The following is a 25,324-nucleotide window of genomic DNA, read 5'->3' as shown; positions in this document are numbered from 1 at the left end:
TTTATGGAAAAACGGTTCCAAACAGGTGTTTCCTGTAACACTGTTTTTTTCGACATGACGCTGATGTATTGCCGTTTTCTGGAGCAACGACATCGATAACAAACAAACACAAAGACAATAAGTTATTAAACAAGGTATTTAGGTTTTTAATGCCTTTAGAGTCTGTTTGGTTACGGTTGGAATCATAATCTGCAGAATTGGAATGATCTATTCATTTCACCTATTTGATTCAGATTGAAGCGGGAATAAATTAGAATCAGTTGCAATGGATTTTCATTTCCAAAGGGAAGGGGAAAAAATGACCATTCTACCAGAAATGAAGATGGGATTATGATTCTGCCCAACCAAATGATTAATCCATTCCAGTTCTGATTCCTGTGAACCAAATGGGCTCAACCCGTCCGGTCTGAACTCTTCCCAGTCCCACCAATTGGGCTGACCACGTTAAACCCAAGCCTTCAAGTTGAACCACCGCATTTTTTTTTGATACATAAAAAGAAGAAGAAAAAAAAAACACTGGTTTACGAATGGTTACATGCATTTTCATTTCTTTTTTATATATAGCAAATATGAATTTCCTTTTCAAGGTCAATCCTCCTGGGACCAGCTTATTGTCAATACATTAATTGCATATAAGGTTGCACTGTTTGATCAACCAAAATAACCAAATCATAGCAAAAGCTGCCTTACATAAAATGCATTAGAAAATTTGAGATTGTTATTCCACCCGGCCGGTCAAACCCAGTCATTTCATGAATTAGGTAGATATGACGCATATAATTAATATTTCAGGTTGATGAAGTTGAAGGTGCAAGACTCAGATGGTACTGATCGACTTAGCTAGCCTTAGCCTGCGTTCACCGGAGAGAAGCTTGGCGAAACGAGTCAAAGATTCTTCATTTGTACCCTCTCCTTTCACCTCTTCATTCAATCCAGTCTCCACGTTTACTCTATACACCGGTTTCTTGAGAAGTTCTTTACCCATCTTGATCAAATTCTCCATATTGTCCTTTGTTGAAATATCTACTGAAACAGCATCTCCAACTAAACTGTCATCCTGACCATCACATTCATATCCATTATCATCATCGTTGTCATGATTATATTGTTGTTGGTTTTTGTTGTAACCGTAGAAAATTAAGCCAAAAGCTGAGACCTGTAACCTGTTTGGGACTTTTTTATTTGTTATTTTATTTTATTTTTGGTGTTGAACCTGTTTATTTTGCCTAGCCTGATCCATGGTATAAAGAATTAATTGGTCGGATATTAGTTGACCCGCTTCCAAACCCGATAAAAACACCCGGGCCCAGTTCTGACACAGATACTATAGTGGTTATAAGAAATATACCTAGCACTGACAATTTGAATTTGAGTAAGAGGCCTTAGGTAAACCGTGTGAAACATAAAATGTTAGAAGGTTTTGTGTGTAAGTGGTGATATATCACATGGTTATATATATATATCTGTATACACACACATCACAAATGAGATTAAGCATCCGATCTTTCTCTCTCTCTCAACTTTTCTAATTTCTGAAATTCTTCCCACTTTTTTATCCCACTTCAAAACTGTATTTCCTTAAAATTATCTTTCCTCCTAATTTCTCTCACTCCATAAATCAGTTCTCTTATATTAATTGCATTTTTCTTAATTAAACTTATGCAACTGCACCATCTCTGCTACTAGTATATTTACTAAAACAAAGTCCTCAAACCAGAGGTCTTCTTGTTTAGACATGACTGGCCTCTGTGGCAGAGCCAAGAATTTCCTTTTGTTTTTAGAGGTAAGAGAAATAGAGATGACAATTTGACCCGTTCATGTGAGAGTCCACCTTGCCCTGTCCCCGTTGGTGCATTTTTTTTCTTATCATTGATGGAGTTTGGGGAAACCCAAAACTCTGGAGATCGGGGATGGGGCGGGGATGAAATTTGTCCACCCGCCCCGACCCCAGCCCTGAACCGGCCCCAATTATATTATATTATATAATATATATAAAGATGTTAATACATGATATATTACATTATATTATTATATTACTTGAGAGCAGTCCTTAGCATTTAAATGAGAATTTCAGTTATTTTTTTTGGTTGGGGGGCACCCACTTTATTACATGTGTACCCTTTTTTCACATACTATCCATATATAAGGAATGATGGTTTCTCTGCCCCTGAGTAGCCTCTCACTTAGAAAAGAGTAAATGGATTTTAATTTACAATAAAAATGTGTTTTAGTAACCAACAAAAAGAGGCCATTATCGGTGTTGGTCCTAGCAATTTAGGGTCTTGGAAAGGGTGGACTGGATATAAATCTAATCTTTGGCATTTTTGCACAAAATAGCTACTCTTAAATTTGACCTTGTGTTCTCACACTTGTTATTTTGAAATTCTACTATAATCAAATATAATTTCATCATCATCATCATCATCATCATCATCATCATCATTAGCATTATTCCAATTATATGGGGTTAGAAGTGTAAATTGGGATGTGCTGCTTGTAGCCCAACACGAATTTGGACTGGCTTGGCACGATGGTCCGTGTGCTGTGACAAGCCCGATACAATCATGTGGGTTGTGCTGGGCTTGGGGTTTTAGGTCCACGGGCCAGGCTAATACGGCATGACTGAGCAGGTCATGCCACTCGCAACCCGCGTGCCGGCACGACTGCATATATCATTTGTATATATTATATAAATTATAATTATATAATAATATATAGTATATAATATATTAATAAAATAACAATTATTTTCAATTTTATTATACTAATTTATTTAATTATTATATATATAAACAATCATGTATACATCAAAATTCATATAAAACTAAAATTTTATGTTTTTTTTTTCTATTTTTTAAATAAATAGCTTTGACCCAATCCACAGCCTGGCCTGATCCAAGGCTTGGCTCATGGCACGGGCTCGCATGGGCTTGGGCCATAGGCCATGTTGGGCTGACCCCCAAGTTATCCTAGGGGAAGGCGGCACGACCTGGGACGACTTGTGGGCCGACATGACATGGTCTGCACTTTGCACGGGCTGTCCACATGGCACGACCCATTTTACACCTCTATATGGGGTTAGTTACATGCACGAATCCTATTTTGCCATTTTGTTTTGTTCAAAATTAATTTAGTTTAATTTCTAAAATAAAAAAAAAACATAGAACAAATGCTTTCATTCAATATGTTATATTTACTAAAGAATGACCATGTACCAAGTGGGGGGCAACTATACCTCTATATCATTTTATTCTTTTCTGTTTATATGTAATAATATCATTTTTATTTAAGATCCACTATTTATGTAGTATTTTATCTAATTTGAATTCTTTATTTAATTTAAAATTAAACAAGATTTAAGTTGTAATTAAGAATCCTTACAATGAGTCTTTTAAATGAAATAGGAGATTAATTGCAAAGATAATATAGCTACACATCTTTTGAAGTGAATACTTTTTGTAGGTAGCCATGTGTCTAAAGTTATTTTTTTTGGAGAGTGGAATTAACTATTCTCACTTTTCTATTTCATTTTTTTTTAACTTGGACTATTCATTTGACACCCATTATCTATATTGTAAAATTAGGTTATTTTATTTTATTTTTTGATTTTCTGATGGATAGATTTTTATTTGATTTAAAAGATTAAATCTGGTAATATTTGTAATTAATGCCCCACTTTATTTAGAAGAATGGGTCCCGCATATCTGATCTTGGGTTGAGCTCGGGCTTGACTTTTGCCAAAATTCTAATGGGCCCAGCCCGAAGCCCAAGATAGTGTAAAGTTGGGTCCCAAGCCCGACCCATGAACAAATCTAGTCCCACACCATAAGTAATGGGTAAGGGGTAATTACACCTATCATTTTTGTTTGGCATTCATAGTACTATTTCTCTAATATATCTAATTTGAGTTATCTAAAAGAATGTGACACACCATTGAAAGTCTTTATAATGAATATTTCATTTGAATTAGGAAACTTAATTAGAAAGACCAATATGAGTCCCACATCTTTTGAAGTGGGTTCCTTTAGGGGTAGCCACATGTTTTAACTTGACACATTCTAAGATTGGAATTAACTACTATTGCTTTCTTTCAGAGTGGATAGACACATGTATGAGGAAGAAATTAAGTTTATTTTTATATATAATATGACTTCGTTCCTCTAAATCTTATATATTTATTTTTGTCAAAGCTATCTAACATGAATTAGAAATCCATTTTCTATCCATGGTTGTTGGCTCCTAAACTCTTATCTCTTGAAAAGATGCAGGAGAGAAACGGAGTTAAGGAGAATTTTGTCATAAAATAAATGAAAATGGAGAGGAGAAGATAAAAAACAAACAAAACAAACAAGGCAAACAAGGCTTTCATGTTAGGTCATTGTATTGCTGACCAAATCAACGTTGTTTCTTAATATTCTTCTTTCTCCTTTTTATTACGAATGAAACCTATCCTATTAGAATCATGTTGTCCAAAACTCAAATGAATAGATGATTAATTAAATAAGGTAATTAAAGATGAAGAATGGAATAGAAGAAAAAGAAAATGCATTTTAACTTTCATTTTAGAAACTGCTCATTTATAACTGTCCATAAACTGTTTATTTATAATTATTTAAAAATTATTCATGCATTATAAATAGTTTTATGTCAGAGATACTGTCAAATGAAAATGCACGTACATATTTATGAGTATATTTAAAGATATATTTGTATTTAAAAAAAAAAAAAGCATACATGCACTCTTGCCAGAGGGAGCCTAAGATGAAAAGAAATGAAAAGCAAGGAAAAGAAAAGGATGAAAAACGAACCTCGATTCGAAGGTAATTGTTTTGAGAACGGAGCGCTTGGAAAAGAACGGAAGCATGGAGATCAACCAAATCAGCACTTCCGCGGGCATAACAATCAATGAGAGGTTTGGCCCTATGACCATGGTACATCCATCCCACCAATCCCCATTTAGAGGCTACCACAGCGTTATACTTGCCTTCCAGCTTGGGTGCTCCTGTGCCCAGAGAGATGACTAGATATTTTCCATGGTAAGCCAATGGGTTTATGGGGAAGAAATCACGGTTTCCCATAATTATCTCTTTTGTGATTTCACTCATTGCGACTAATGCCTACATACATCATAATAATGGGATACAATTTTAATTAGCATCCTCCTATATAATCACACATATGGAATTTGCATATATATATATATACATATATTGCAAACTGGATCGGAACCAGTGAGCAAAATTTGAGTGGTTAGAGTACTTTCTGGCCTATATGGGGAAAGACAGGGATAAACATATGATGTTTGAAAAGATACGATACTAGAAAGGATTTGACCAATCAAAAATCCCGTGAATTTTGATGAAAATCTACTTAATTGGTTATCACTTTTATGAGACCCTTTAATTGGATATAAATTTTTTAGATATCATCTCTTTTGGTCATCATAGTTGAGTCTAAAAGACAGACCACAGAGTATTCAAAACCATGGTCTTACAAATAGATTAACTAGTTCACTGGTCGAGTAGCCCAATTGGATAAAACTTTAGGCCCATAGGCTTGGGCTTTAAACACCCAGTCCGATTATTTTTTTTTTAGGCCAGGTTTAGCCTTTCTTAAACAAGTCTGACCCGAATTCAACTTTGCCTGATAATATTATATAGGGAAAATTCTTGATTAGTATCTTATACTTTGGGCTTAGTGTCACTTTGGTCCCCTAACTTTAAAATAAGACAATTTAGTACCCGAAGTTTTAAAACATGACAATCCAGTACCTGTTGTTAACTATCTGTTAACCAGCCATTAAGTGACATTTGAAAAAGAAACAAATGCCCTTCGAATGTCATTTAATTTTCTTTTTCAACCATCCAAACGTTTAAAAAAATTAACAGGCTCAAATCCTTGCTTCTTCTATTTAAGAAAGTTGGGGTCACCAAAATGCCCATTCAAACATGACCCCAACTTTTTTGAATGGAAAAGTCAAAGATTTGGGACTGTTAAGTTTTTGTTAACGTTTAGATGGTTGCTAAAGAAAATTAAATAATACTTGAATGGCATTTGTGTCTTTTTCAAATGCCACTTAACGGCTGGCTAACAGCTAGTGGCACTAGATCCAAAATACAGTATACTAATCCGGAATTTTCCCTATTATATATTAATAATATGTAATATATATTAATTTATTAATTATTACTAAATTAATATAATATTAACATATTAAATTACATCATAAATAAGAATTTTTATATCCAAACGGAGCTTTGAGTTTTAAGATCTAAAAGAACAAACTGAATCAATGGGAGTGTAGAATTAATTACGAACAGGGTTATTAGCAGCAACGCCACCGTCGATGAGGTTGAAACTTTTGGTTTTGGCCTGGGCATCCTTTGTTTTGAAGTGGTGAGCGGGGAAATATGTCGGAGCTGCTGATGTGCCTATGCAGATGTCAGAAAGAAGAGCGTCCTTCCCAACATCCCTTTTCGCCTGTGTACAACAAATTATCAAACCCACTCTGCTTGTGTTAGAGTTCAACATACTTTCTCTCTCTGTCTCTGTAATTAAAATTTCGACTTCTCTACATGCAGGTGGAGGATGTGTTTGTCAAGAAAGATCATCAAATTACACAACAATGAGCAATTGTGAACGAGGATGGTAATTGAAGCATGGCCGCGTATGTACGTACCTCATAGGTGGAAAATATGACGGGCCGAAGAAGCTTGATGTCGAAAGTAGGAATAACAACGGTAGATAACGTTTGGTGTAGTCTTGTCTCCCCGAGGGTCTCTTGTAACAGACAACGCAAATATACTCCATCGAACTTGGGTCCCATAACTGCACCCATTAAGCTCATTGCCGAACCCAACGAACCCCTGTTGCCATGTATCAGCTATCCCCCTTTACTTTGTAATATATATATATATATATATATATATATATATATTGTTTGGCATCAATGCTATGTATTCAGCATGTTGTTATTGTTGATGCGTGGGTTAGAAGCATTGTTTTCTCAGAAAATAATATTTTTTAGAAACGTTGCTGTCAAGTAAGACATTTCTTGAAACAACAACAGCACTGTACTTTCTGTTTGATAGAAGGGATGCATTTCTGCTTTTTTCAGCACAAGTATATATTTTCGTTCTAAATTCTACATTGCTCCAAACTATATATTTTAAAATCGATTCCATACAATGGCATCGATGTCAAACTGACGCTAATATGGTATTTCTTTCATTTTCCAGATATACTGTCCGCAGATAGCATTAATAAAAAAAACTTGCAATTAGTGGATCCCACGTAAAAAAAAAGCATGGTGAAAAATCATTATCATGATCTTTGTTCCAAGAAACTTCCTCTTCCAATATGCATCCAATTGAAGACATTGGCACTTATATGCAGGACAGGAGGGATACGGTTGCACTTTCATTGCCACATTTTAGACTTTTATTGGCCATTCGATTGCACTTTCTACATGCAGGCAGGTAGAGATAATAGTATTGATCAATTTATTCGTGTTCTCACTGTTATCATGGGTCTTATGCAAAATGATTTTTTGCATGTGGAGAGTATCTGACTGCTCTTATAATCGATACACCCTTGAAGGGTGGATAAATTGCTTATCCACCCGCCAAAAATGTACTCAGTTCCTTCGTGCATATACCTGAGTAAGTGACTGATGGCACATTAAGAATACTTGATTTAAAAGCTACTTGGATAATTATTTCCTTGGAGCCGGAAAAATACATTACCCAGGTATGGAAAAACGAACAAGGCCTCTGAGTCATGAGAAGATCTATGATGTCCTAAAGATATGATATCAGAGAGGCTGTAACCAATCACAATTCCCTGTAAATTTTGATGAAAATCTACATGATTGATTGTAAATATTTCTGCTATCATGTCTTTCCGACATCATGTTGAACCCCTGAATTGGTTAGTCAATTACCTATGATGATTTATGACTGCATGCAGGTATAACCTTTGATTATTCATGATAATATGAAAAACGAAAAAGGTGCCGGAGGACACACCGGCCAGGGTCGGGAGTCAGAACTCAGAAGGACGTAATTGGCCACTCGGAGGACAAAACTAACCTGTTACGCGGGAATATCTTGGGACAGTGGTGAAGGTAAAAGGCATTGATATCTTTGGCAGCATAGAGGGGCCTGTTGTTGCTGTTAGGAGCTGTAAGCATGGAGGTAATTAGGCCGCCGGTACTCGTTCCTGCTATCACGTCGAAATAATCGGCCAATCTGGCCTCCGCCCCGTCCAGTTTCTATACAAACAACACCAATTAACACAAGTAAGACATACATATATGTAGTATCAGCAGATTGCTACCATTATTTCTTCATTTTTTACTTCTTCTTCTTCTTCTTCTTCTTCATAAAAAGAAAAATGAAAAATCAGCTCCTTTAATTTTCACTGTTTTTTCTTTTTATGGTTCATCACTTTACCTGCAACTGGGATTCCAGGAAGGCGAGGATGGTTCCTGGTATTAGGCCTCTCACACCACCTCCATCAATGCTCAGTACTGTAACCATCTTCCCTAGAGAAGGTGGGGGCTTGATTATCCTTGCCATCTCTCTCTCTCTTTCTCTCTCTCCTCTCTATCATATTCAATTAATGAATCGAAGTGCATTATAATAGCTATAGATAGGGGCTTGTGAAGCAAGATCAACTGGTGCATTTGGTTTCTTTTGGTTACAGGTTAATGTCATACTATGTACCTTGATAAGCACATATTACATTTATAATAATCTCAACGAAAACAACAATCAAGGAACATGAGCTTATAATGGACAAATATCCACTGATGATGCTGACTTTATTGTTACGTTGGGAACTTGGGAGAAAGGTTTGATAATCCGGGTCAGTTGGGGTTCTTTTCAATGCCCTATATTCTATTTTTTCCTGGTGGAAGATTGATGTGGTTGATAAGAAATGTTCATTCAATAAAGGACTGTTGTGATTTTAATAAAGCAGGAATGAAATAAATGGTTCAGTTTATAGCCTATATTCAGGGGCATAAGAAGAGAAGAAATCCACTATCTAGCTCCCAAAACACCTAACGTTTTGACTCCTCTATTTCTCTCAATCACTCTTGTTGTACTCTTCTCTTGGACCCTAAGATATATGATACAAGATTGATTGCTTTTAGGGTAAGATACAAGGCTATTTATACGAGAAAACCCTAAACCACGGTTGTTCCCACAAAACTGTTATGAATCAGATCTTGAAAATCCTATGAGATCCCGTTAATTACGAGTCTAGATTGCGATACCAGACTACTGTGATCTACGATATCAAGCTACTTTAATATGCGATATCACCCTAATGCGATCTGCGGTACCAACCTAGCTATTGCACATCCATCTGCAATGCGATATCCAAATGTGACTGACTTAGCTACGATTTCTTTGCACTATGAATCCATATCAAGGGGGCTCCGCCCATGTACCCTTGAGGGTGGTTAGCAGTGGGCAACAAGCACATACTTCTATGGAATTTTGCCTTCTAGAATTCAAAGCACCAACACAACAAGACCCAGCCATTTTTATTTGTAAGATATCCACTCTTAAGGCACCAAGTAGGCCTCACAATTTTCTCCATCCCCATTGGGTACCCAACTTCTTCAGGGATGGAGATTGCCTTGCTGAGGATGGGGGCAAGATGAGGGATGGGAATGAATTCGCTGCCCTTACCTTCATTATATATATATATATATATATCAAAATATATTTAAAATATTTTTATATTTTAAAATTCCCTTATTTTAATTAAAAATATTTTTAAAAATAGTTTTAGTTTTAAAATTTTGGGGATTCAGGTTCTTGATGAAGAACTCATCTTTATGGGAAACTGGGGATGGAGAGTCATTTTTATCTTGGATGGGGATAAGGGAATAGGGATTTGTTTCAAACTTGGGATTGGGGACGGGGAATGTAGACCCTGACCTGAACTCACCCCGCTGCCAATCCTAACAAGTATCATCTCCATTCGTAAGTTATCCGTTATCACTGGGTGGCATAGTCTATGTACTAAGATTTTCTAACAAAAAAAAAAAAAAAAGAGAGATATTCCATATAGTGACAGTGATTGGTTGGAGAATTTCCAAGATGTTTAGTGTTCTTGGCTCACCAACTGATTTTTTGCTTTCTTTGCAAACGTTAAATAATAGTAGGGGCAAAATAGAATCTTACTGTTCATATTTACTGTAGAATAAGGGTGAACAAAAAAACCAAAAAACTAAACCGACCGAAATTGAACCGAAAAATCGATTAATCAAATCGGTCGGTTCGATGCTTTTAAAAAATCGAAAGTTTTAGTTAACCATTTAAAAAAACCGGCAGTTAACCGAACCGACCGAGATATATTTTTATATAATATTATATATATTAATATTTTATTTTATTTTTTAAAAAATCTAATAAAAATGTTCGACACTGTGAGACTGTTTAGACTGCCGAACTGAGAGCCTGAGACTTTCAAGTTCGCCAGTCTGGGAGACTAGTAGCCAGACTGGCGAACAACTTGTCTAACACTAACAATCTGAGTCGTCTAACTCCCATCACGCAAATCCCTTTCTCTCTCTCTCTTTCTCTCGTACTCTCTCTCTCTCTCTCTCGTACTCTCACTCTCTCATACTCCCTCTCTCTAAACTCTCTCTCTCTCGCTTCTCAGTCTCTCTCTAGCTCTCTCTCTATCTGTCTCGCCTCTTAGTCTCTCTCTGAGCTCTCTCTCTCTCTTGCCTTTTAGTCTCTCTCTGAACTCACTCTCTCTCGCCTCTCAGTCTCTCTCTAGCTCTCTCTCTTTCTCTCTCCTCTTAATCTCTCTTTGAGCTCTCTCTCTCGCCTCTTAGCTTCTCTCTAAACTCACTCTCTCTCGCCTCTCAGTCTCTCTCTAGCTCTCTCTCTGGGTTTTGGCCTTTGGCGCTCCACCCTTTGACCGATTCACTGACGGCCTCTGACACTAGCGATCCTTCCTGCTTCGGCGACATTGGAGACTCGGCTACGGGTTAGAGGCTACTACATCTCGGCAACACCGGCGATCCAAGTTCTCTTTGATTGTGTTTTTTCTTTCTTTTTTTTTTAAATTTTAAGGGCACAAAAATACCAAAAAACCGAACCACGGTTAACTAATCCACCGGTTAACTGGCTGTATCGATTCGGTCCAGAAAATTCCCCCTCGGTTCGGTTTAGCATCCCTACAGTAGACGAGAGCTTCTCCATTGCATGATATCACACGTGTTCATACTTTATATTTTTTCATTGTATAAGGTGACTCTTGTCCATACTCCATCTTTCTTCTTATTCTTCTTCCTTTTTCCCTCTCTATCTTCCGCCTATCCTCTCTCTCTTGCCCCCTCAATGCGTTGCTGTTGAAGATGGGAGAAACACAGAATGCATCATCAGTCCCAGGTTCCGATCCTTTGCCACAATGGCGGGTTGGGATGAAGAATCGCTCCTAATCGCCAGTTTCATCGTCGAAGACACGCTAGAAAGAGAACCCAAAGAGAAGAAGCATGGCCATTTTCAGTTTAAGTCCCCAAAAACCAGTTCGAGAAGGTAATCCAATTCTTCTTCCCCTTTTTTTTTCCAATTCTCTCATGTGATATTTTCCTTTCAACCTTTGATACATTAGTTGTTCTTTTCATCTTCCCAGAAAGCACACAGCACAGAGACGGAGTCCTGCTTCAATTCCTATTGCTGTCTTTAACCTTATGATGAAGAGACTGCTGGAGAGGGTAACGTTTCTTTTTCTTTGTTGTTCCTCCCCTTTCAATGTTTCTCCTCCATTATAATCTAAACTTTGTTTCTTTTGAAATGGGGACTCCGTTTTCTATTTGGAGTCATATCTAGATGTTGGATTGCTTATTTGCTCGAGTTTCTCTTTTCTTTATGATTATCTGCAGAGAAGAAGATGGATTCAAAAAGTAAAGTTATCGAAGAGAAGCAGAGAAAAGAAGGCAAAGCTTCTTTGCCAGAGGAATCTTCTGATGTTTCTCATTCGGGTTCATCTTTCCCTTGCATGGATAAACTAAGGGAAGAGCTCTCTTGCGCGGTAAGGAACTTCTAAGCTTAATATTGGTTGCCCAGTTTGTAATCTGGACATACAGATTTGTCTTAACAATACATGATTTTCTTGCTCTTCAGTGAATTAATTCCCTCCTTTTGAGTATTTCTTTTGAATTTATTGTCCTGATAGAGATTTTCGTCTCGCAGCTTTTGCAAGAAATGCCTGCAATTGGCTGGATAAATGTGGAAAGCGATGCCCAAAATGCAGGCAGCTAATTAGGTGTGACGCTTGTAAGAAATTAGAGATTTGAAGAATTTTCTTTTATTAGAAGTTTGTATAGGCTTTAAAAGTAATCTTCCTTTGAGTTTGCAGCAATGGGCGATCTTGCACAGTGAACATAGTTCTTTGGAACACGGTGCAACTTCTGTTTCCAAAAGAAGTTAAAGCAAGAAAGGCATCGGGAATGCTGAATAGCCATGAAGCTGAGCGTCGGAGCCCTGAAGAGGCAAGTCGAAATACCCCAGTTCCCAGAAGAACAGGAACAGTAGTTAGAAGAAGAGAAACATCTACTGAGGTGGAGGAGGAGGAAGAGGAGACATTGGATTCAAGTTGGAGGAGAAGAAGAGGAGTGAGCAGTCAAGAGCAGAGTGTGAGAAGAGGAAGACGAGTTCCCAGTCAAGAGGAAGATGTCGCATTGGCTTTTAGATTGCAGAGGGAAGAATTCATGGGGGCTCTTGGGGGGGGGGGGGGGGGGCTCATCATGTGCAACCAAGGACAAGGACCTCTTTTTCCTCGGCCAGGGAAGCCTTGAGAGCCATGGAATCCAGAGCCACTGACCTTCGCATCAGAGGCCGCCCTATATAGTCCAATTTTCAGGATTTTTGTTAATCATTCATATTCTATGAACTGAAATTTATTGTTTCAGATTTCCAGCTACTGGGTTGTTCCAGAATAGATCTATATCTCATACCAATAATAAACAATTCAACCACTAATACAGTCTTACAATGGAATCCACCACCGTCTTTGCTGTAGATGGGTCATGTGCATATGGAAGACCATCAACAGAAACAACCCGTAAGAGAAACTGATTTGTTAAAGTTGAAGGCAGTAGAAAGATAAGGAAATTAAATGCCATATCAGCAATAGCAACAGCATGTCAGCTTAGTTTTTAGTTTGGGGACTGATATCAGTCCAATGGATCTCCCAAGATACAATCCAAGTTTTGCATCTGCTGCATTCGAGGCTGACCAGTCTTAAATGAGCAAAATCCTGTTTCTTTGTAATAAGCGAAATCTTGTTTGTTTTTAAACTATCTTTGTTTTTTTCTTCTTAATTTTTTTACAATTGCAGTAATTCGATATTCATCGCCGGTGCTTAGCACGGGCGCCGCTGATAATACACTAATACAAAATGGGGATGTGTGGATATTCAAGGCGGATGGAGAGTGGGTATAGAATAGTGGGCAGGAAATCCGATTTGAAATGATAGTCTCATCCTTACTTTCCTCACGACATTAGTTGTAGATGGTAATAATCTATTCTTATTATTTCAGACATTGATTTTTGCTGAACTTTAATAAAATCATTAGACTCAAAGAAGGCATAATTCAGGTTTTGAAAAATATGGGTTTGGAAACTTTTTTATATGTTTTTAAATTTTTAAACATTTATTTATATTATACAAATTAATTTTTAGATACATATTTACATTATAATATGCATTTTTTTTTATTTTATGTATTAAAAACATGTATATTTAACCAATCTTTACTACAGGAAAAAACTATGCTGCCTAAAAGACATGATGACCTTATTGATCCAAAGCGAAAATGCTATATTACTTAAAAGACATGACATCTTGGAAGAGTTTTGACCAATTAAAACCCCATGAATTTGGTAAATAATCACCTTATTAATTAGCACTTATGGTTCAGTTTAAGAGTACAAATGCAAATATGTAGAGTGCAAAACTGTATTTTGTATTATTTTGTATGTATTTATACTCCTTCCAAACTGAGCCTTTATTATACCAGTTGGTCACTTGGTTGATTTCCAGTTTTGTCCACTATCACTATCATGTCTTACTGGTATCATAGTCGAAGTAAAAAAACTATGCTGCGGGAAGGAAAGACATCATCATATCGATCGGAAGGGCTCTCCTCATATCACTATTTATGCCGTAGCACAGGCTGGCCGCCGGCGCAACGATCATTAGATAGAGGTTTTAACTCTTACATACTGTAGTCAGTCAAAGAAACTCACTGACCTCTTTGTGTCAAGCCCAAGTGCCCACCAGCCTCGGTCCGTAATTTGTTATGAAAAAGCGATGTTAGGCGATTGATTTTTTCCCCCTGATACAGGCTGTGGAAAACCCTTTGCTTGTGGCCCATTTGGTTGTTAGATCCAAAGGTTTTGCGCCAATGTGGTTGACTGGGTTTGGATCAGTGCCAGAGATGTTAATCTCCTTTCGTCCACCTTTTGCAACTTCACGTTTTAGGTCCTGCGGTGGAGATCAATGGTGTCAAAGGCTATCTGGCAACTTATGCCCTCATCTAGGCCACCGCTTCTACTAACCGATAGGGTTGGCTCACCTGAAACCAGAGCTCACTTGAAACAGGGTTCCAAAGCTCGCCTGAAATAGGGTTGGCTGCATGCATCTCAAACCAAAGCTCACCTGAAATTAGAGGCCACGTTGAGATCCAAATTTGCAAGCAGTGATTCCTCCTCCAAGTGCTACCAAAGAGGCTTTGATGGAGAATTGGAAACCTCCATCTGTGCCACCGCTGACGGCGGGGACTTGTATGTATTAAATTCAATTTCTTCACTTCCGTATCAACCAATATAGAATTATTGTTCATCAGTGACGATTTTGACGACTCAAACGAACCACACATTCTCTTCACAAACCCATCTTGGGCCAGACACAGGTAAGGCTTCTTAGGGGAATCATGCAAATTAGTGGTGCCAGATATAGCTACCGTGAAAACCCCTGGTTATGGCATTCTACCCTCTATACTTGGCACTTTTAGCCGCATTGCCGAGGAGAAAATCATCTTCCAAAGGACTTTCTAACTCAACCATGGACCAATCAGTGTTGCATTTCACAACCACCGGCATTCCTTGGTGGCTCTACTTGGACCATCAGTTGAACAACGATACCATTTTTCTTTAAGAGAAAGTGTGTTACTGTCATTTTCTCAAAATATAACAGCCACATGGTAATGGAACCCTAACTATAAGGGAATAATTAGTCAATTGTAACTCAGGCTCAGTTTGGAAGGAGTACAAATGCAAATATGTAGAGTATGTACTTTAAAATAATAATAAACAATAAGGATAGAATTAATCAATTAACTAAACCATAAGGATAGTTTATGAAATTTACCCTTTATAGAATTCACTTTTGCTACGATACTGTAATAATAGGGCTAAAACAGAAAATCATTGCCTTTGATCTACTACAATGACCCCATCAAGAAGTAACTTCATCTAATTCAAAGTGGGGCCATGATAACAAATAAAAAGCTTTGATTTACCTGTTTCAGCTTAAGGATATGACACAGTCATAGCAAATGTGATTGGGCATTTTTATAGCCACGGAAAAGATTACGTGGGCAATGTGGCCTTCTCTGAAACCCCTTTTTGATCTAAATTCAGACATGATCCCAACACTGTCCCAACAAACCCTTATAATACATGGGGAACATCTCACATGAATGACAAGAGAGGAAGGCAGGAAGCTGCAGTGAACTTCAGATTAGCACCCCACAGAGCACACCCACAGGTGCCGCACATAAATATGTAAGCGAACATCTTCCATACTTGTCAATGGGAGATAAGAAGTCCCAATATATCGTTCGGATGTGCTGTGCTTGTGGGACACGCTCTGTGCAACACCCACACGAATTTGCAACAGTGACCTATTGGAACAGTATTGAGAGCATTTTTGTTGGTAACATATCCCTACCCTTTTGGTTTACCCTTTGGAGGAACTCGGATTATGTCCTCACAGCTACTTGCAAAGAGAATATCTCCCATGAATAAAAAAACACAGAAGTACGAAGATATTTCCAGTATAGGTTGTGAGTTAAGTGTGAGCACGGTCTGAAAATCAACCAATAGCACTTAGGCAAATATAAGAGCAACAGAAAAATTTTGACCGCTTTAAGAACAGAGAATCAGAGAACATCAAACCCAGAACAGTCAGAGTGAAAAAAAATAAATAGTATTTACTAATACAGTTTCACTGTACACAACTATCGGCGTGAGCTGTAAAACTAGAGGATATCCCTTGAATTCAGGGATAAGTCTCATCCTAAGTTGTATGTAACTAGGAGAGGTAGAACCAGAATTTATGTATAATTAGGAGATGTTTGTATTATGAGTATATATATTTCTCAACCCCTGCAGAGGACGAAATAAGAAAAACAGAGGAAGAGTTTCACATTCCATTTGAGTTACCAACAACAGCCTGTTTCAGCCAAAGAATCTGGATTGGATCTCTTCTTAATTCTGGCATTTATCCAGCCACATTCTGAATAGGATCTCTTTGGTGAAATGCTACTTTTAATTCCATATCTTATTTGGTACATAACCAAAAATAAAAAGGAAAACAAAGGAAAAGAAAAATATATGGTCAAGGTAAAGAGCTTACTTGGTCGGATAATATTCCTTGCGGACTATATTTCTTTTGAAAGAATAGATTCCGTCAAACAAAAAAAACTTTTTTAACTTGAAAACAATATGATATGAACAGTTTTGTAGCTCCCATTAGGCGTCCCTGATGATTTCTCCTCTCCACCATGTTCAGAGAATTCCTGCAATTTTAATCGCTTTTACCAAAATGAAAAATAGCTACTACTAATTAAATCAGTCGATACAATGCATAAATGCAGGCATGCAATGTATAGATGCCATCCCTTTTTCTTTCTTTTTTATTTTTTCAAATTTCTTTTCTTATATAGGCTCACTTTGGAAAGATTGCAAATACAAATATGTACAGTGCAAAACCTTATGTATAGTATTTCTAAACCTTGTATCTGTACGGTACATATTTGTATTTACACTCCTAAAAGGAGCCATAAGAACATTAAGTGAAACTCCAACCGAACTCAAATTAGAAAGCTTTGTCATATCTTACTGCCAAAATTTTGAAAATTTCTCAACACAAGTTAAGAGGGTTCCACGGGATGTAAGGAGAAGCTAACGAGAATACCAATTTAGGTATTGAAAAAAAAATGACCCATAGACCTTTATTTAACAGAGAAGTGGAGTTTATGAAAAAAATCAACTCAAAATAATTGAAATAATAATATTAAGTTTCCATATATAAACAAGCAAAATAATTATTTGTAACATAATTCAACTTTTATAAATATCAATTTATGAAAAATTCGGAAGCTTATTTTGGCCTAGAATGTCCAACCCTCATTTGGAACAGACAATCAGGTTTCATGCCTCTGTTAATTAAAATAGAAAAGAAGGTGGTGATTTAGTATAAACTGTGCATGTCCCTAAACAAAAAGTTAAAGGTGGTTTACCTTCATTAGGAGTGCGTCCCATTTTATCAAAATTGCTTCCCAAATCACCATGTACACGACCTCCTAGTTTCAAATTAAAGGCAAATGGAAAGAGGGTGATGTAACTGCAATCTTAAAAATTCCATCTATGTGTTCATATAGCTCTACCAAGGAAGCCCGCAAGACACATACCTCCTATTGCTCAAGATCCCTTTACTATGGAAGACGTCAAAATCACATTAGTTTGAGCTCCAAGAAGATCATGTTGTTGGCCGTGTCATTGTTGATAGACCACGTCCAATGGGGATAACCCCCTGATGCCCTGTATCTAATTCTTCCTCTTCTAAGGATGCTGGAAAGTAGAAACAATTAAAAGAAAAGAAGAAATTATTCAAGGACAGAAGGAATAATTTTGAACGAAAGACATTATAAATCACAGAAAAAAGATCTGGAAGCCATCAGAAAATCTATATCATATCAAAGATTGATGTTGATATTTCAATTCTGAAGCCAAACCAAATAATTCAAGTTTGAAAAAGTTTAAGGCTATCACAAACCACACTAAAAGGTCCTATGAACCAAAGAAAAGATCATGAGAACCATTAATGACTTATCATTAGGTTTAGGGTTTAAGAGTTAAAATTATGATATGCAGCAGAACTATAATACATGTGTACATTAGTAATAGTAGAGTCAGGTTTGCATGAAGGATCAACCCTAACCCAACCCAAAGTGAAGTCAGGTTGCCAAAGGTCAAAGCTAGCCCTACCTGAACATCAACCTGACCCAACCCAACCAGACCTTTTCATGTTGGGTTTGGGCTAACCTGACCCAAGTTGCAGCCCTGGACCAGAGTATGCTTAAAAGTCAGTGCCAATCGACATAGAATTACTAATGTCTTTATCTTAAGCAGCAACATAGGAGTCTTGAATCTAATTTTACCACATGCTCTGCATGCTACTTTTACTACTGGTTCTTTTCTGAGTATTCGTTTTAGAGAGAGTTCTCACATTCTAAAACAGCTCTTTATTAGCATTACCACATAGGATTATTAACACATGCTTGTACAACAGGTTTTTGAGCATTAAGCAGCCAATAATCTGTAATCCATGGGTGTTTGCCAGTATGAGTCATTCTGATTTCAGCATTTTGAGAAGTCAGAGTCACTCAAGAAAGGCTCAAATGCATTCTCAGGTGATGATTTTAATTTCTCATTGAATGAGTTACAGATTCCTGGAATGTTCACAGATATTCCAAGTTACTTTTTGAAGATTTTTAACTCAGAAAATGATATCAATCTTTGTGGTATTACTAACAAAAGTAAAAATGTTGACATTGTTGGGACCCCTTTGCCAGGAGTCACAATGACAAAAACTGATGAGTACAAACATTGACATAAACACGTGGCATGGGCATATCACTCCATTTCTTGAGAATAAGGACAATGATATGTATACAAGTGTTCGATTTAATATGCTAATACTATGCTTTAAAAGCTTGGTGTTTTAAAGATAAGTACTACCCAATGTTGACCCCAGCCATCTGGAGTCTTGGGATGGGCAGACTGGATACAAACCTAACCTTCAGCATTTTCTTGCACAAATTGGCTGCTCTCAGACTTGAACCCATGTTCTCATGCTTGTTAACCCAAGATTTTTAACTCAGACTTTTTGAAGATTTTTAACTCAGAAAATGATATCAATCTTTGTGGTATTACTAACAAAAGTAAAAATGTTTTGACATTGTTGGGACCCCTTTTCCAGGAGTCACAATGACAAAAACTGATGAGCACAAACATTGACATAAACACGTGGCATGGGCATATCACTCCATTTCTTGAGAATAAGGACAATGATATGTATACAAGTGTTCGATTTAATATGCTAATACTATGCTTTAAAAGCTTGGTGTTATAAAGATAAGTACTACCCAATGTTGACCCCAGCCATCTGGAGTCTTGGGATGGGCAGACTGGATACAAACCTAACCTTCAGCATTTTCTTGCACAAATTGGCTGCTCTCAGACTTGAACCCATGTTCTCATGCTTGTTAACCCAAGATTTTACCACTGTACCAGGCAGTGGTGCCTTGCTACTATTACTACAAAAACAAGAACAATAATGGTAAAAATGTCTTACCAGAGAGCTCTTCACCAGCCTGAGCCCCAGAAATTCCAATGCATGAAAATAAAGAATGCTCATCCACCTTCAAATGTTTATATGCAAGGTATATGTCCTCAATAGTGGCAGCTTCATACAACAGAGAGAGGTCTTTGATGCAAGATATATCCTGAATTCCAGAATCATAACAGGGCAAATGTCTTATCCAACAATGCTGAATTAAGTAAAAGAAGAATGGTAGCACTATGGTAAGCTTGTTACTGTAGATGTCACATATAGCACGAACATGATGTGGTGTCTAGTGTGCTATTAAGTTTGTTTTGAGCTGTGGACCCAACACAATGTTCCTGTTTAAGGCATTCATAACAGCTACAGAGAGAAGATCCACTGTAGCTTTAGCCATATAGTTGGGACAAGGCTTAGATGATGAAATAGCTTTCTATGTATAAATTCCATATTCATTCAGGAGATTATATAAGGTTGAGAATATAGTCTCTTCCCAATTTACCTTCCTTGGAACAGAATGAGCTTGCAAGTGAGCAAGTAATCCAAGCCAATATGCATTTGACTTGGTTTCAGCTTCATGCCTCATCAACAATGTACGTTTTGCCTGCAATAGTTAAATTGTTGCAGTCAATGACCTTAATTACATCCACGTGTGCAGACATAAAATCTTTTTTTGCTCTAGAATTGTAGATAATCAATTTCCTGTGAACCTTAACACCAATTATTTAGGTCAACTACATAAGACCTAATTAATTCCATGATATCAAAAAACACATATTCCACCAATTGTCTTCTCACTATCACATTCTTTGAAGCCTTATGCCTGTGTTTAGGGACTTTGATCTGCATCAAACGAATATGAAGCACAAGTCTGCAAAACTAAATGAAGCAAAAGTCTGCAAAACTAAATGAAGCAAAAGTCTGCAAGAATTTTAATTTATCCTTCTTATCTTGTCACTCACCCATCTTAACATTTCCCTTTTCTATCCTACCATGGAAATGTTGCGTCTTTATTCTCTAACATTCTCCTCCATTAAGCATGAATGTTTTCATATCCATCATAAATTTTTTAAGATGGCTATAAGATCAATCCATGCTTTCTGGAGCAACATGGTGGACAAAGGAAAAAAAGACCAACAAGCACATGTCAAGTGAATGTATGTCCACACTGTGAAAGATAAAAATAAAAACAAAAAACTATTACAGCAGAAAATTGAAAATAGAAAAATTAATTTATCTTTCACAAAATAAAGCTATTGAGCAATTTGTTAAGATGAAATTCTGACCCTTAAACAGCTAAGTTTGGATTCCATTCATCACATAATTCTTCAAAAGAAAGCTTTAGTTTGTACAAATGAACAGGGACAGTACAAAAGAATGAGGTAAGCATTATAGGAATAAAGTGAAGTACTAACCCTGTCCAGTTCTCTTTGGGCAATTCTGTTGTTCTCTAAACCTCTAAGAACACTCTTGCATGCATCAACAGCCTTATAAACCTAAAATTCGGTTTGATATCAGACTAGTTAAGTTAAATAATGGAATCAGAAACTAAGGATAAAATATACAAAGAAATGAACAGAATGCACACCTTGCCAGGAGTTGATGTTACTGATATCACGTACCATCCAAACTTCAGCCGATCAAAAAGGCTTAATTCAAAGGATACATCATACGTTAATCCTAACGAGTCCCTCACCGTTGTAAAAAGCCTGCAGCAAGATAGCAAACCAAAATCCTCAAAGCTGTCGTAACCACTTTAACCACTTCACCTTTTGCAGGATGTTAGAAACGTTATAACCATATATCATAGAAATCACAAGGTGAGACCTACACAACCCTAGTGATTACTTGTAGTTATCTTATTAGGACATGTGATGCAGGTGAAAAAGAAGAAAAAAAGGAGACAAGGGGCAATCTGCAATTTAGAGAAGTTAGCAGGAGATTCCAAGTTTTGAATGTGTTGCTCATAGGTCTTCAATGGGTCCCCCAAGTTCAGTGGTCCATAAATGAAAGTTATTAGGGTGGGGGTAGCTGATTGTAGAGCTAAATTTCATCCCAGTGGAAATTCTTATGTTTAGTAAAATTCGACTCTATTATTTCCAGACTTAACACCAGTGGTAGATCCCAGTCCCCCAAAAATTATCTTTTATTCTTTGATTCTAATGTGAATACGATTAGATGAATACCCTTAGTAGGGCTGCCAGCACTAAATACAATAAGAAAAAGAAGAAAACAGGCCCATAACTAAGGCCCAGTACTCACAAACACAAAGCATAAACAGAACTGAATAAAAGAAGGAAACTATGGCAAATTCAGCCCATCATCTCTATAACAACAATCTCTTTCCTGTTATAGAAAATGGTATATGTTGTTAGAATTAGTTTTTTTATTTCTGCTGTTAGGGTGTTGTCAGCATGTTCTTTTCTTTGTTTAAGTTCTTATTATTAGGGTGGGCCACTAGGGGCATGCTTGTAATTTCTGTTTCTTTTATTTTACATCATGTTAATACAAATAGGAGGCTGGGAGCTGCCAGCTTCAGTTTTTGACTCTCAAATACTTTCTCTTCTCTTCTCTTTGTATCTCTCTTCTCTCTTCTCTCCTCTCTCTCCTCTATCTTCTAGAAAGAAAAGATGGTATCAGAGCATAACTCTGGGCGATAGGAATCTATTTTCTCCTCTGAATCACATTCCTTCCACCCAGAAATCTTCCACCCAGTTTTCTGACTCTTGGACAGTGAAGGCAGAAACCCTAATCGGACTGATCAGAACCATCAACTATTGCTGTTTTATTTCTGGGTTCTTCCTTGGTCGTAGCACCAAGGTAACCCTAGTAGGAGGGGGCCGATGCCGTGAAGGCTCTCTTTCTTTTGGCTGATGCTATGAAGACTCAGTCTTGGAACTGCACCTTCGTACAGGTGCTGTACAGGGATGTGTGATTCCCTTTTTTTGTCACAAGTATGTGCTGTGATTGGTGATGTGTGTTGTGCATAGACCAATGATAACTGAAGTCTATTTTTTTGGACTATTCCTGGACGGTTTGAGTGCTGTTAGAAGATTTCAGCAGTGTAGTTGTTATTTCTGGACTGTTTTGGAACTGTTTGGTTGAGGTCCAATTTCCTGGATGGTTTGATTATTGCTAGAGAATTTCAGCAGTGTTTTTTGGACTGTTTTTTTGAACTGTTTAGTGGCTGCCATTAGATTTCAGCTGTGGGTCCTTTGTTTCAGAAGCAGATTTCTGAGTGTTTAGTGCCCTAATTATAACTGTTAGAGTTAGTAGTTGAGTGGGGATTAGTCTTGTGCACCTGTGGTTTAAGTTGTCTTATAGCCTTTGTTTTTGTCAATGGCAAATGATGATTCTGCCTCATCTGAGGTTACATCAACCCATAGTACAGCTGGTTTGGGAGCTGAAAATATGATATTTCCTATACCAATTATTCCTCTGAATGACCTGAACTACCTAGAGTGGGCTAAAGGTGTAAAACTTTACATAACAGTCAGGGGAAAAGCTGGGTACATAAATGGAAGAGTGAAAGAACCCAAGAATGGGACAGCTGAACATGATAGGTGGGACCAAGAGAACAGTATGGTGATGTCCTGACTTCTGGCAGCCATGGAACCTGATGTGAAGAACTTTATGTGGGCAGACACCGCTAGTGAAATATGGGAACAGGCCAAAACCACTTATTCTAAGCAAAGGCACTATGCTAAGATTTACCAGTTACAAGCTGAATCCTCAACCTATAAACAGGGGAACCACAGTTTGTCAACCTATTATTCAGCCCTTACTTGAGTATGGAAGGAGTTGGACCACTATCAAGCTATAGAATGGAAACATGATGATGATGCTAAAGCCTATAAGAAGTTGGTTTCTCAGCAACGGGTTTTTGCTTTCTTGTTGGGACTAAACCCCGTATATGAACCTCTTAGAGTTCAAATTTTAGGGAGTAAAGAGTTGCCTTCAGTTCAAGAAGTTAATGCACTAGTTCAATCTGAGGAAAGTAGGAGGAGTGTGATGGTTACAACTGAGGGGGAGAAACAGGTAGCATTAGCTGTAATGGGTGGTAACAATATGGGAAAGAAAAATGACTCCAAGAAAGCTGGTAATAAGGACAAGTTGTTCTGTAGCCACTGCCGACGTTCAAGACATACATGGGACACATGTTGGGAGCTCCATGGGAGGTCAAAGTGGACTGTAAAGAACCAAGAACAAGGTAAGGTGTAGGGTTAGAAGAAGCCTAATACAGTACATAATGTGGCAAATGTGGCAACCCATGATACTCAGTCTGGTGGAGTGTTGACTGGTACTGCTCGGGAGTACTTCACTGGTTCTGATCCCAAGGAAGATATCATGAATTCCTTCCGAAATCACTTGGAATCATAGGGGCCTTGCGCCAGATGGTCAGTTTAGTCACTGGTACCCCTTCTACTTCATTTGCATCTACATCAGGTAATGCAACCTCTGCCTTCCATGTATCCATTGCCCCTGATTCCCCCTAGATCATTGACTCAGAGGCCTCCAACCACATGACTGGTAAGCCAAACCTTTTCCAATCTTATAACCTTTTGTCAGAAAGGGATAAGATGAGACTTGCAGATGGATCATTCTCCTCCATTGTAGGCCAAGGATCAATATCCCTTCCTCATGGACTTAACTTGAATAATGTTTTGCATGATCCTCAACTTCCCATCAATCTGCTTTCCATTAGTATCACAAACTCTTTAAACTGCAGTGTGACCTTTTTTTCTGGTTCATGTGTTTTTTAGGATCTAACTTCTGGGAGGATGATGGTAGAGGAAGCTTAGTGGATGGTCTCTACACTCTCGATAACAAGGCTGGTTTCTTGGTTTCATTTTCAGAGTCGCTTAGTTAGTCAAATAAGTGTCATTTTTTTTGTGGCATAACCGGTTAGGTCATGTGTCTTTTGAAATAATGAAGTCTTTGTTTCCACATTTATTTAAGTCATTTTCAGTATTAGATTTCCAGTGTCAAATATGTCAGTTGAGGAAGCGATGTAGAACAACATTTCATTCAAGTAATAAAAGATCAAATTTCCCTTTCCATATTGTGTATACTGATATGTGGGGGCCTGATAACTCTATATTTTGATGCCTTAAGGGCATCATTTTAGGGGTATTTTAGACCTTAGACTGAATAATCTTTACCCTTTTTCCGGTAAATTCAATATTGTGACCTCTAAGGGTCTCTTTGCAAATTCTGGGTAAAAATTGGGAAATTTATAGAGTTTTCTACAGATTTTGGGAAGCTGGTGAGAATTCCAGCTGAGAGAGGGTGTTTCTGTGAAAAACTGAGCACAGGAGGGCGCCTCCTATCTGCTAAACCTAGAAAGGTGCCCCTCTTACTATATTAGCATACTCCCCTCTCCTTAGCAAACCCTAGGGCGCCTCCCCACTCATTTTTTTCGCCTCTAACAAACCCTAGCCGCCCCTAACTGCTAAATCTTCACCTTCCACTCCTCCTTAACATCTAATCTCAACCATCCAAGCCTTAGCAACCTCTCATACCCTTAGATCTTCACCTTGTAATCTCCACCCTCCATCCTAGGGCACCACCTAACTCCTAATCCCCACCATTCAGCCTTTAGCCACTAGATCTCAGCCCTCTATTTCACTCTCTATCTCAGCAACTCACCCTAGGGCACCAC

General features: G+C 37.6%; 3 protein-coding genes across 4 annotated transcripts in view; 1 reads left to right on the top strand and 2 right to left on the bottom strand.

Moving 5' to 3' along the window:
• Positions 1-520: 520 nt before the first annotated feature.
• On the bottom strand, positions 521-8,671 carry LOC148849639 (patatin-like protein 2). The gene is made up of 6 exons (XM_088950057.1): positions 8,454-8,671; positions 8,091-8,272; positions 6,680-6,866; positions 6,319-6,480; positions 4,809-5,117; positions 521-1,057 (listed from the first exon to the last, which is right to left on the bottom strand). The coding sequence occupies exons 1-6, from the start codon at positions 8,577-8,579 to the stop codon at positions 818-820; spliced, it is 1,206 nt and encodes a 401-aa protein (XP_088806183.1). The 5' UTR covers positions 8,580-8,671; the 3' UTR covers positions 521-817.
• Positions 8,672-11,293: 2,622 nt separating this feature from the next.
• LOC148849638 (uncharacterized) lies at positions 11,294-13,049 on the top strand. Of its 2 annotated transcripts, none has more exons than XM_088951456.1 (5): positions 11,294-11,564; positions 11,662-11,743; positions 11,912-12,060; positions 12,222-12,294; positions 12,388-13,049. In XM_088951456.1, the coding sequence occupies exons 1-3, from the start codon at positions 11,437-11,439 to the stop codon at positions 12,038-12,040; spliced, it is 339 nt and encodes a 112-aa protein (XP_088807582.1). In that variant the 5' UTR covers positions 11,294-11,436; the 3' UTR covers positions 12,041-12,060; positions 12,222-12,294; positions 12,388-13,049. The 2 variants fall into 2 exon arrangements, with proteins under 2 accessions (XP_088807582.1, XP_088807583.1); XM_088951457.1 differs by having other exon boundaries at positions 11,309-11,564; positions 12,222-12,305.
• A 3,387-nt stretch (positions 13,050-16,436) lies between these two features.
• LOC148849637 (Insulinase (Peptidase family M16) family protein) overlaps positions 16,437-25,324 on the bottom strand; it is a 118,161-nt gene continuing 109,273 nt past the window's right edge. The window contains exons 20-26 of the mRNA XM_088950056.1: positions 21,251-21,371; positions 21,078-21,158; positions 20,165-20,266; positions 19,675-19,825; positions 17,729-17,888; positions 17,558-17,620; positions 16,437-16,834 (exon numbers count right to left, since the gene is read on the bottom strand). Of these exons, the coding sequence (XP_088806182.1) occupies positions 17,797-17,888; positions 19,675-19,825; positions 20,165-20,266; positions 21,078-21,158; positions 21,251-21,371 (547 nt within the window). The 3' untranslated portion in view covers positions 16,437-16,834; positions 17,558-17,620; positions 17,729-17,796. The remainder of the gene's footprint in view (positions 16,835-17,557; positions 17,621-17,728; positions 17,889-19,674; positions 19,826-20,164; positions 20,267-21,077; positions 21,159-21,250; positions 21,372-25,324) is intronic.

Source organism: Nelumbo lutea, chromosome 6, assembly GCF_056320005.1.
Source record: "Nelumbo lutea isolate HS-2025 chromosome 6, American lotus-T2T, whole genome shotgun sequence".
In the NCBI taxonomy this organism is placed as follows: domain Eukaryota; kingdom Viridiplantae; phylum Streptophyta; class Magnoliopsida; order Proteales; family Nelumbonaceae; genus Nelumbo; species Nelumbo lutea.
The sequence above is the reverse complement of the archived record's forward strand: the minus strand, read 5'-3'. Positions and strand labels throughout refer to the sequence as shown.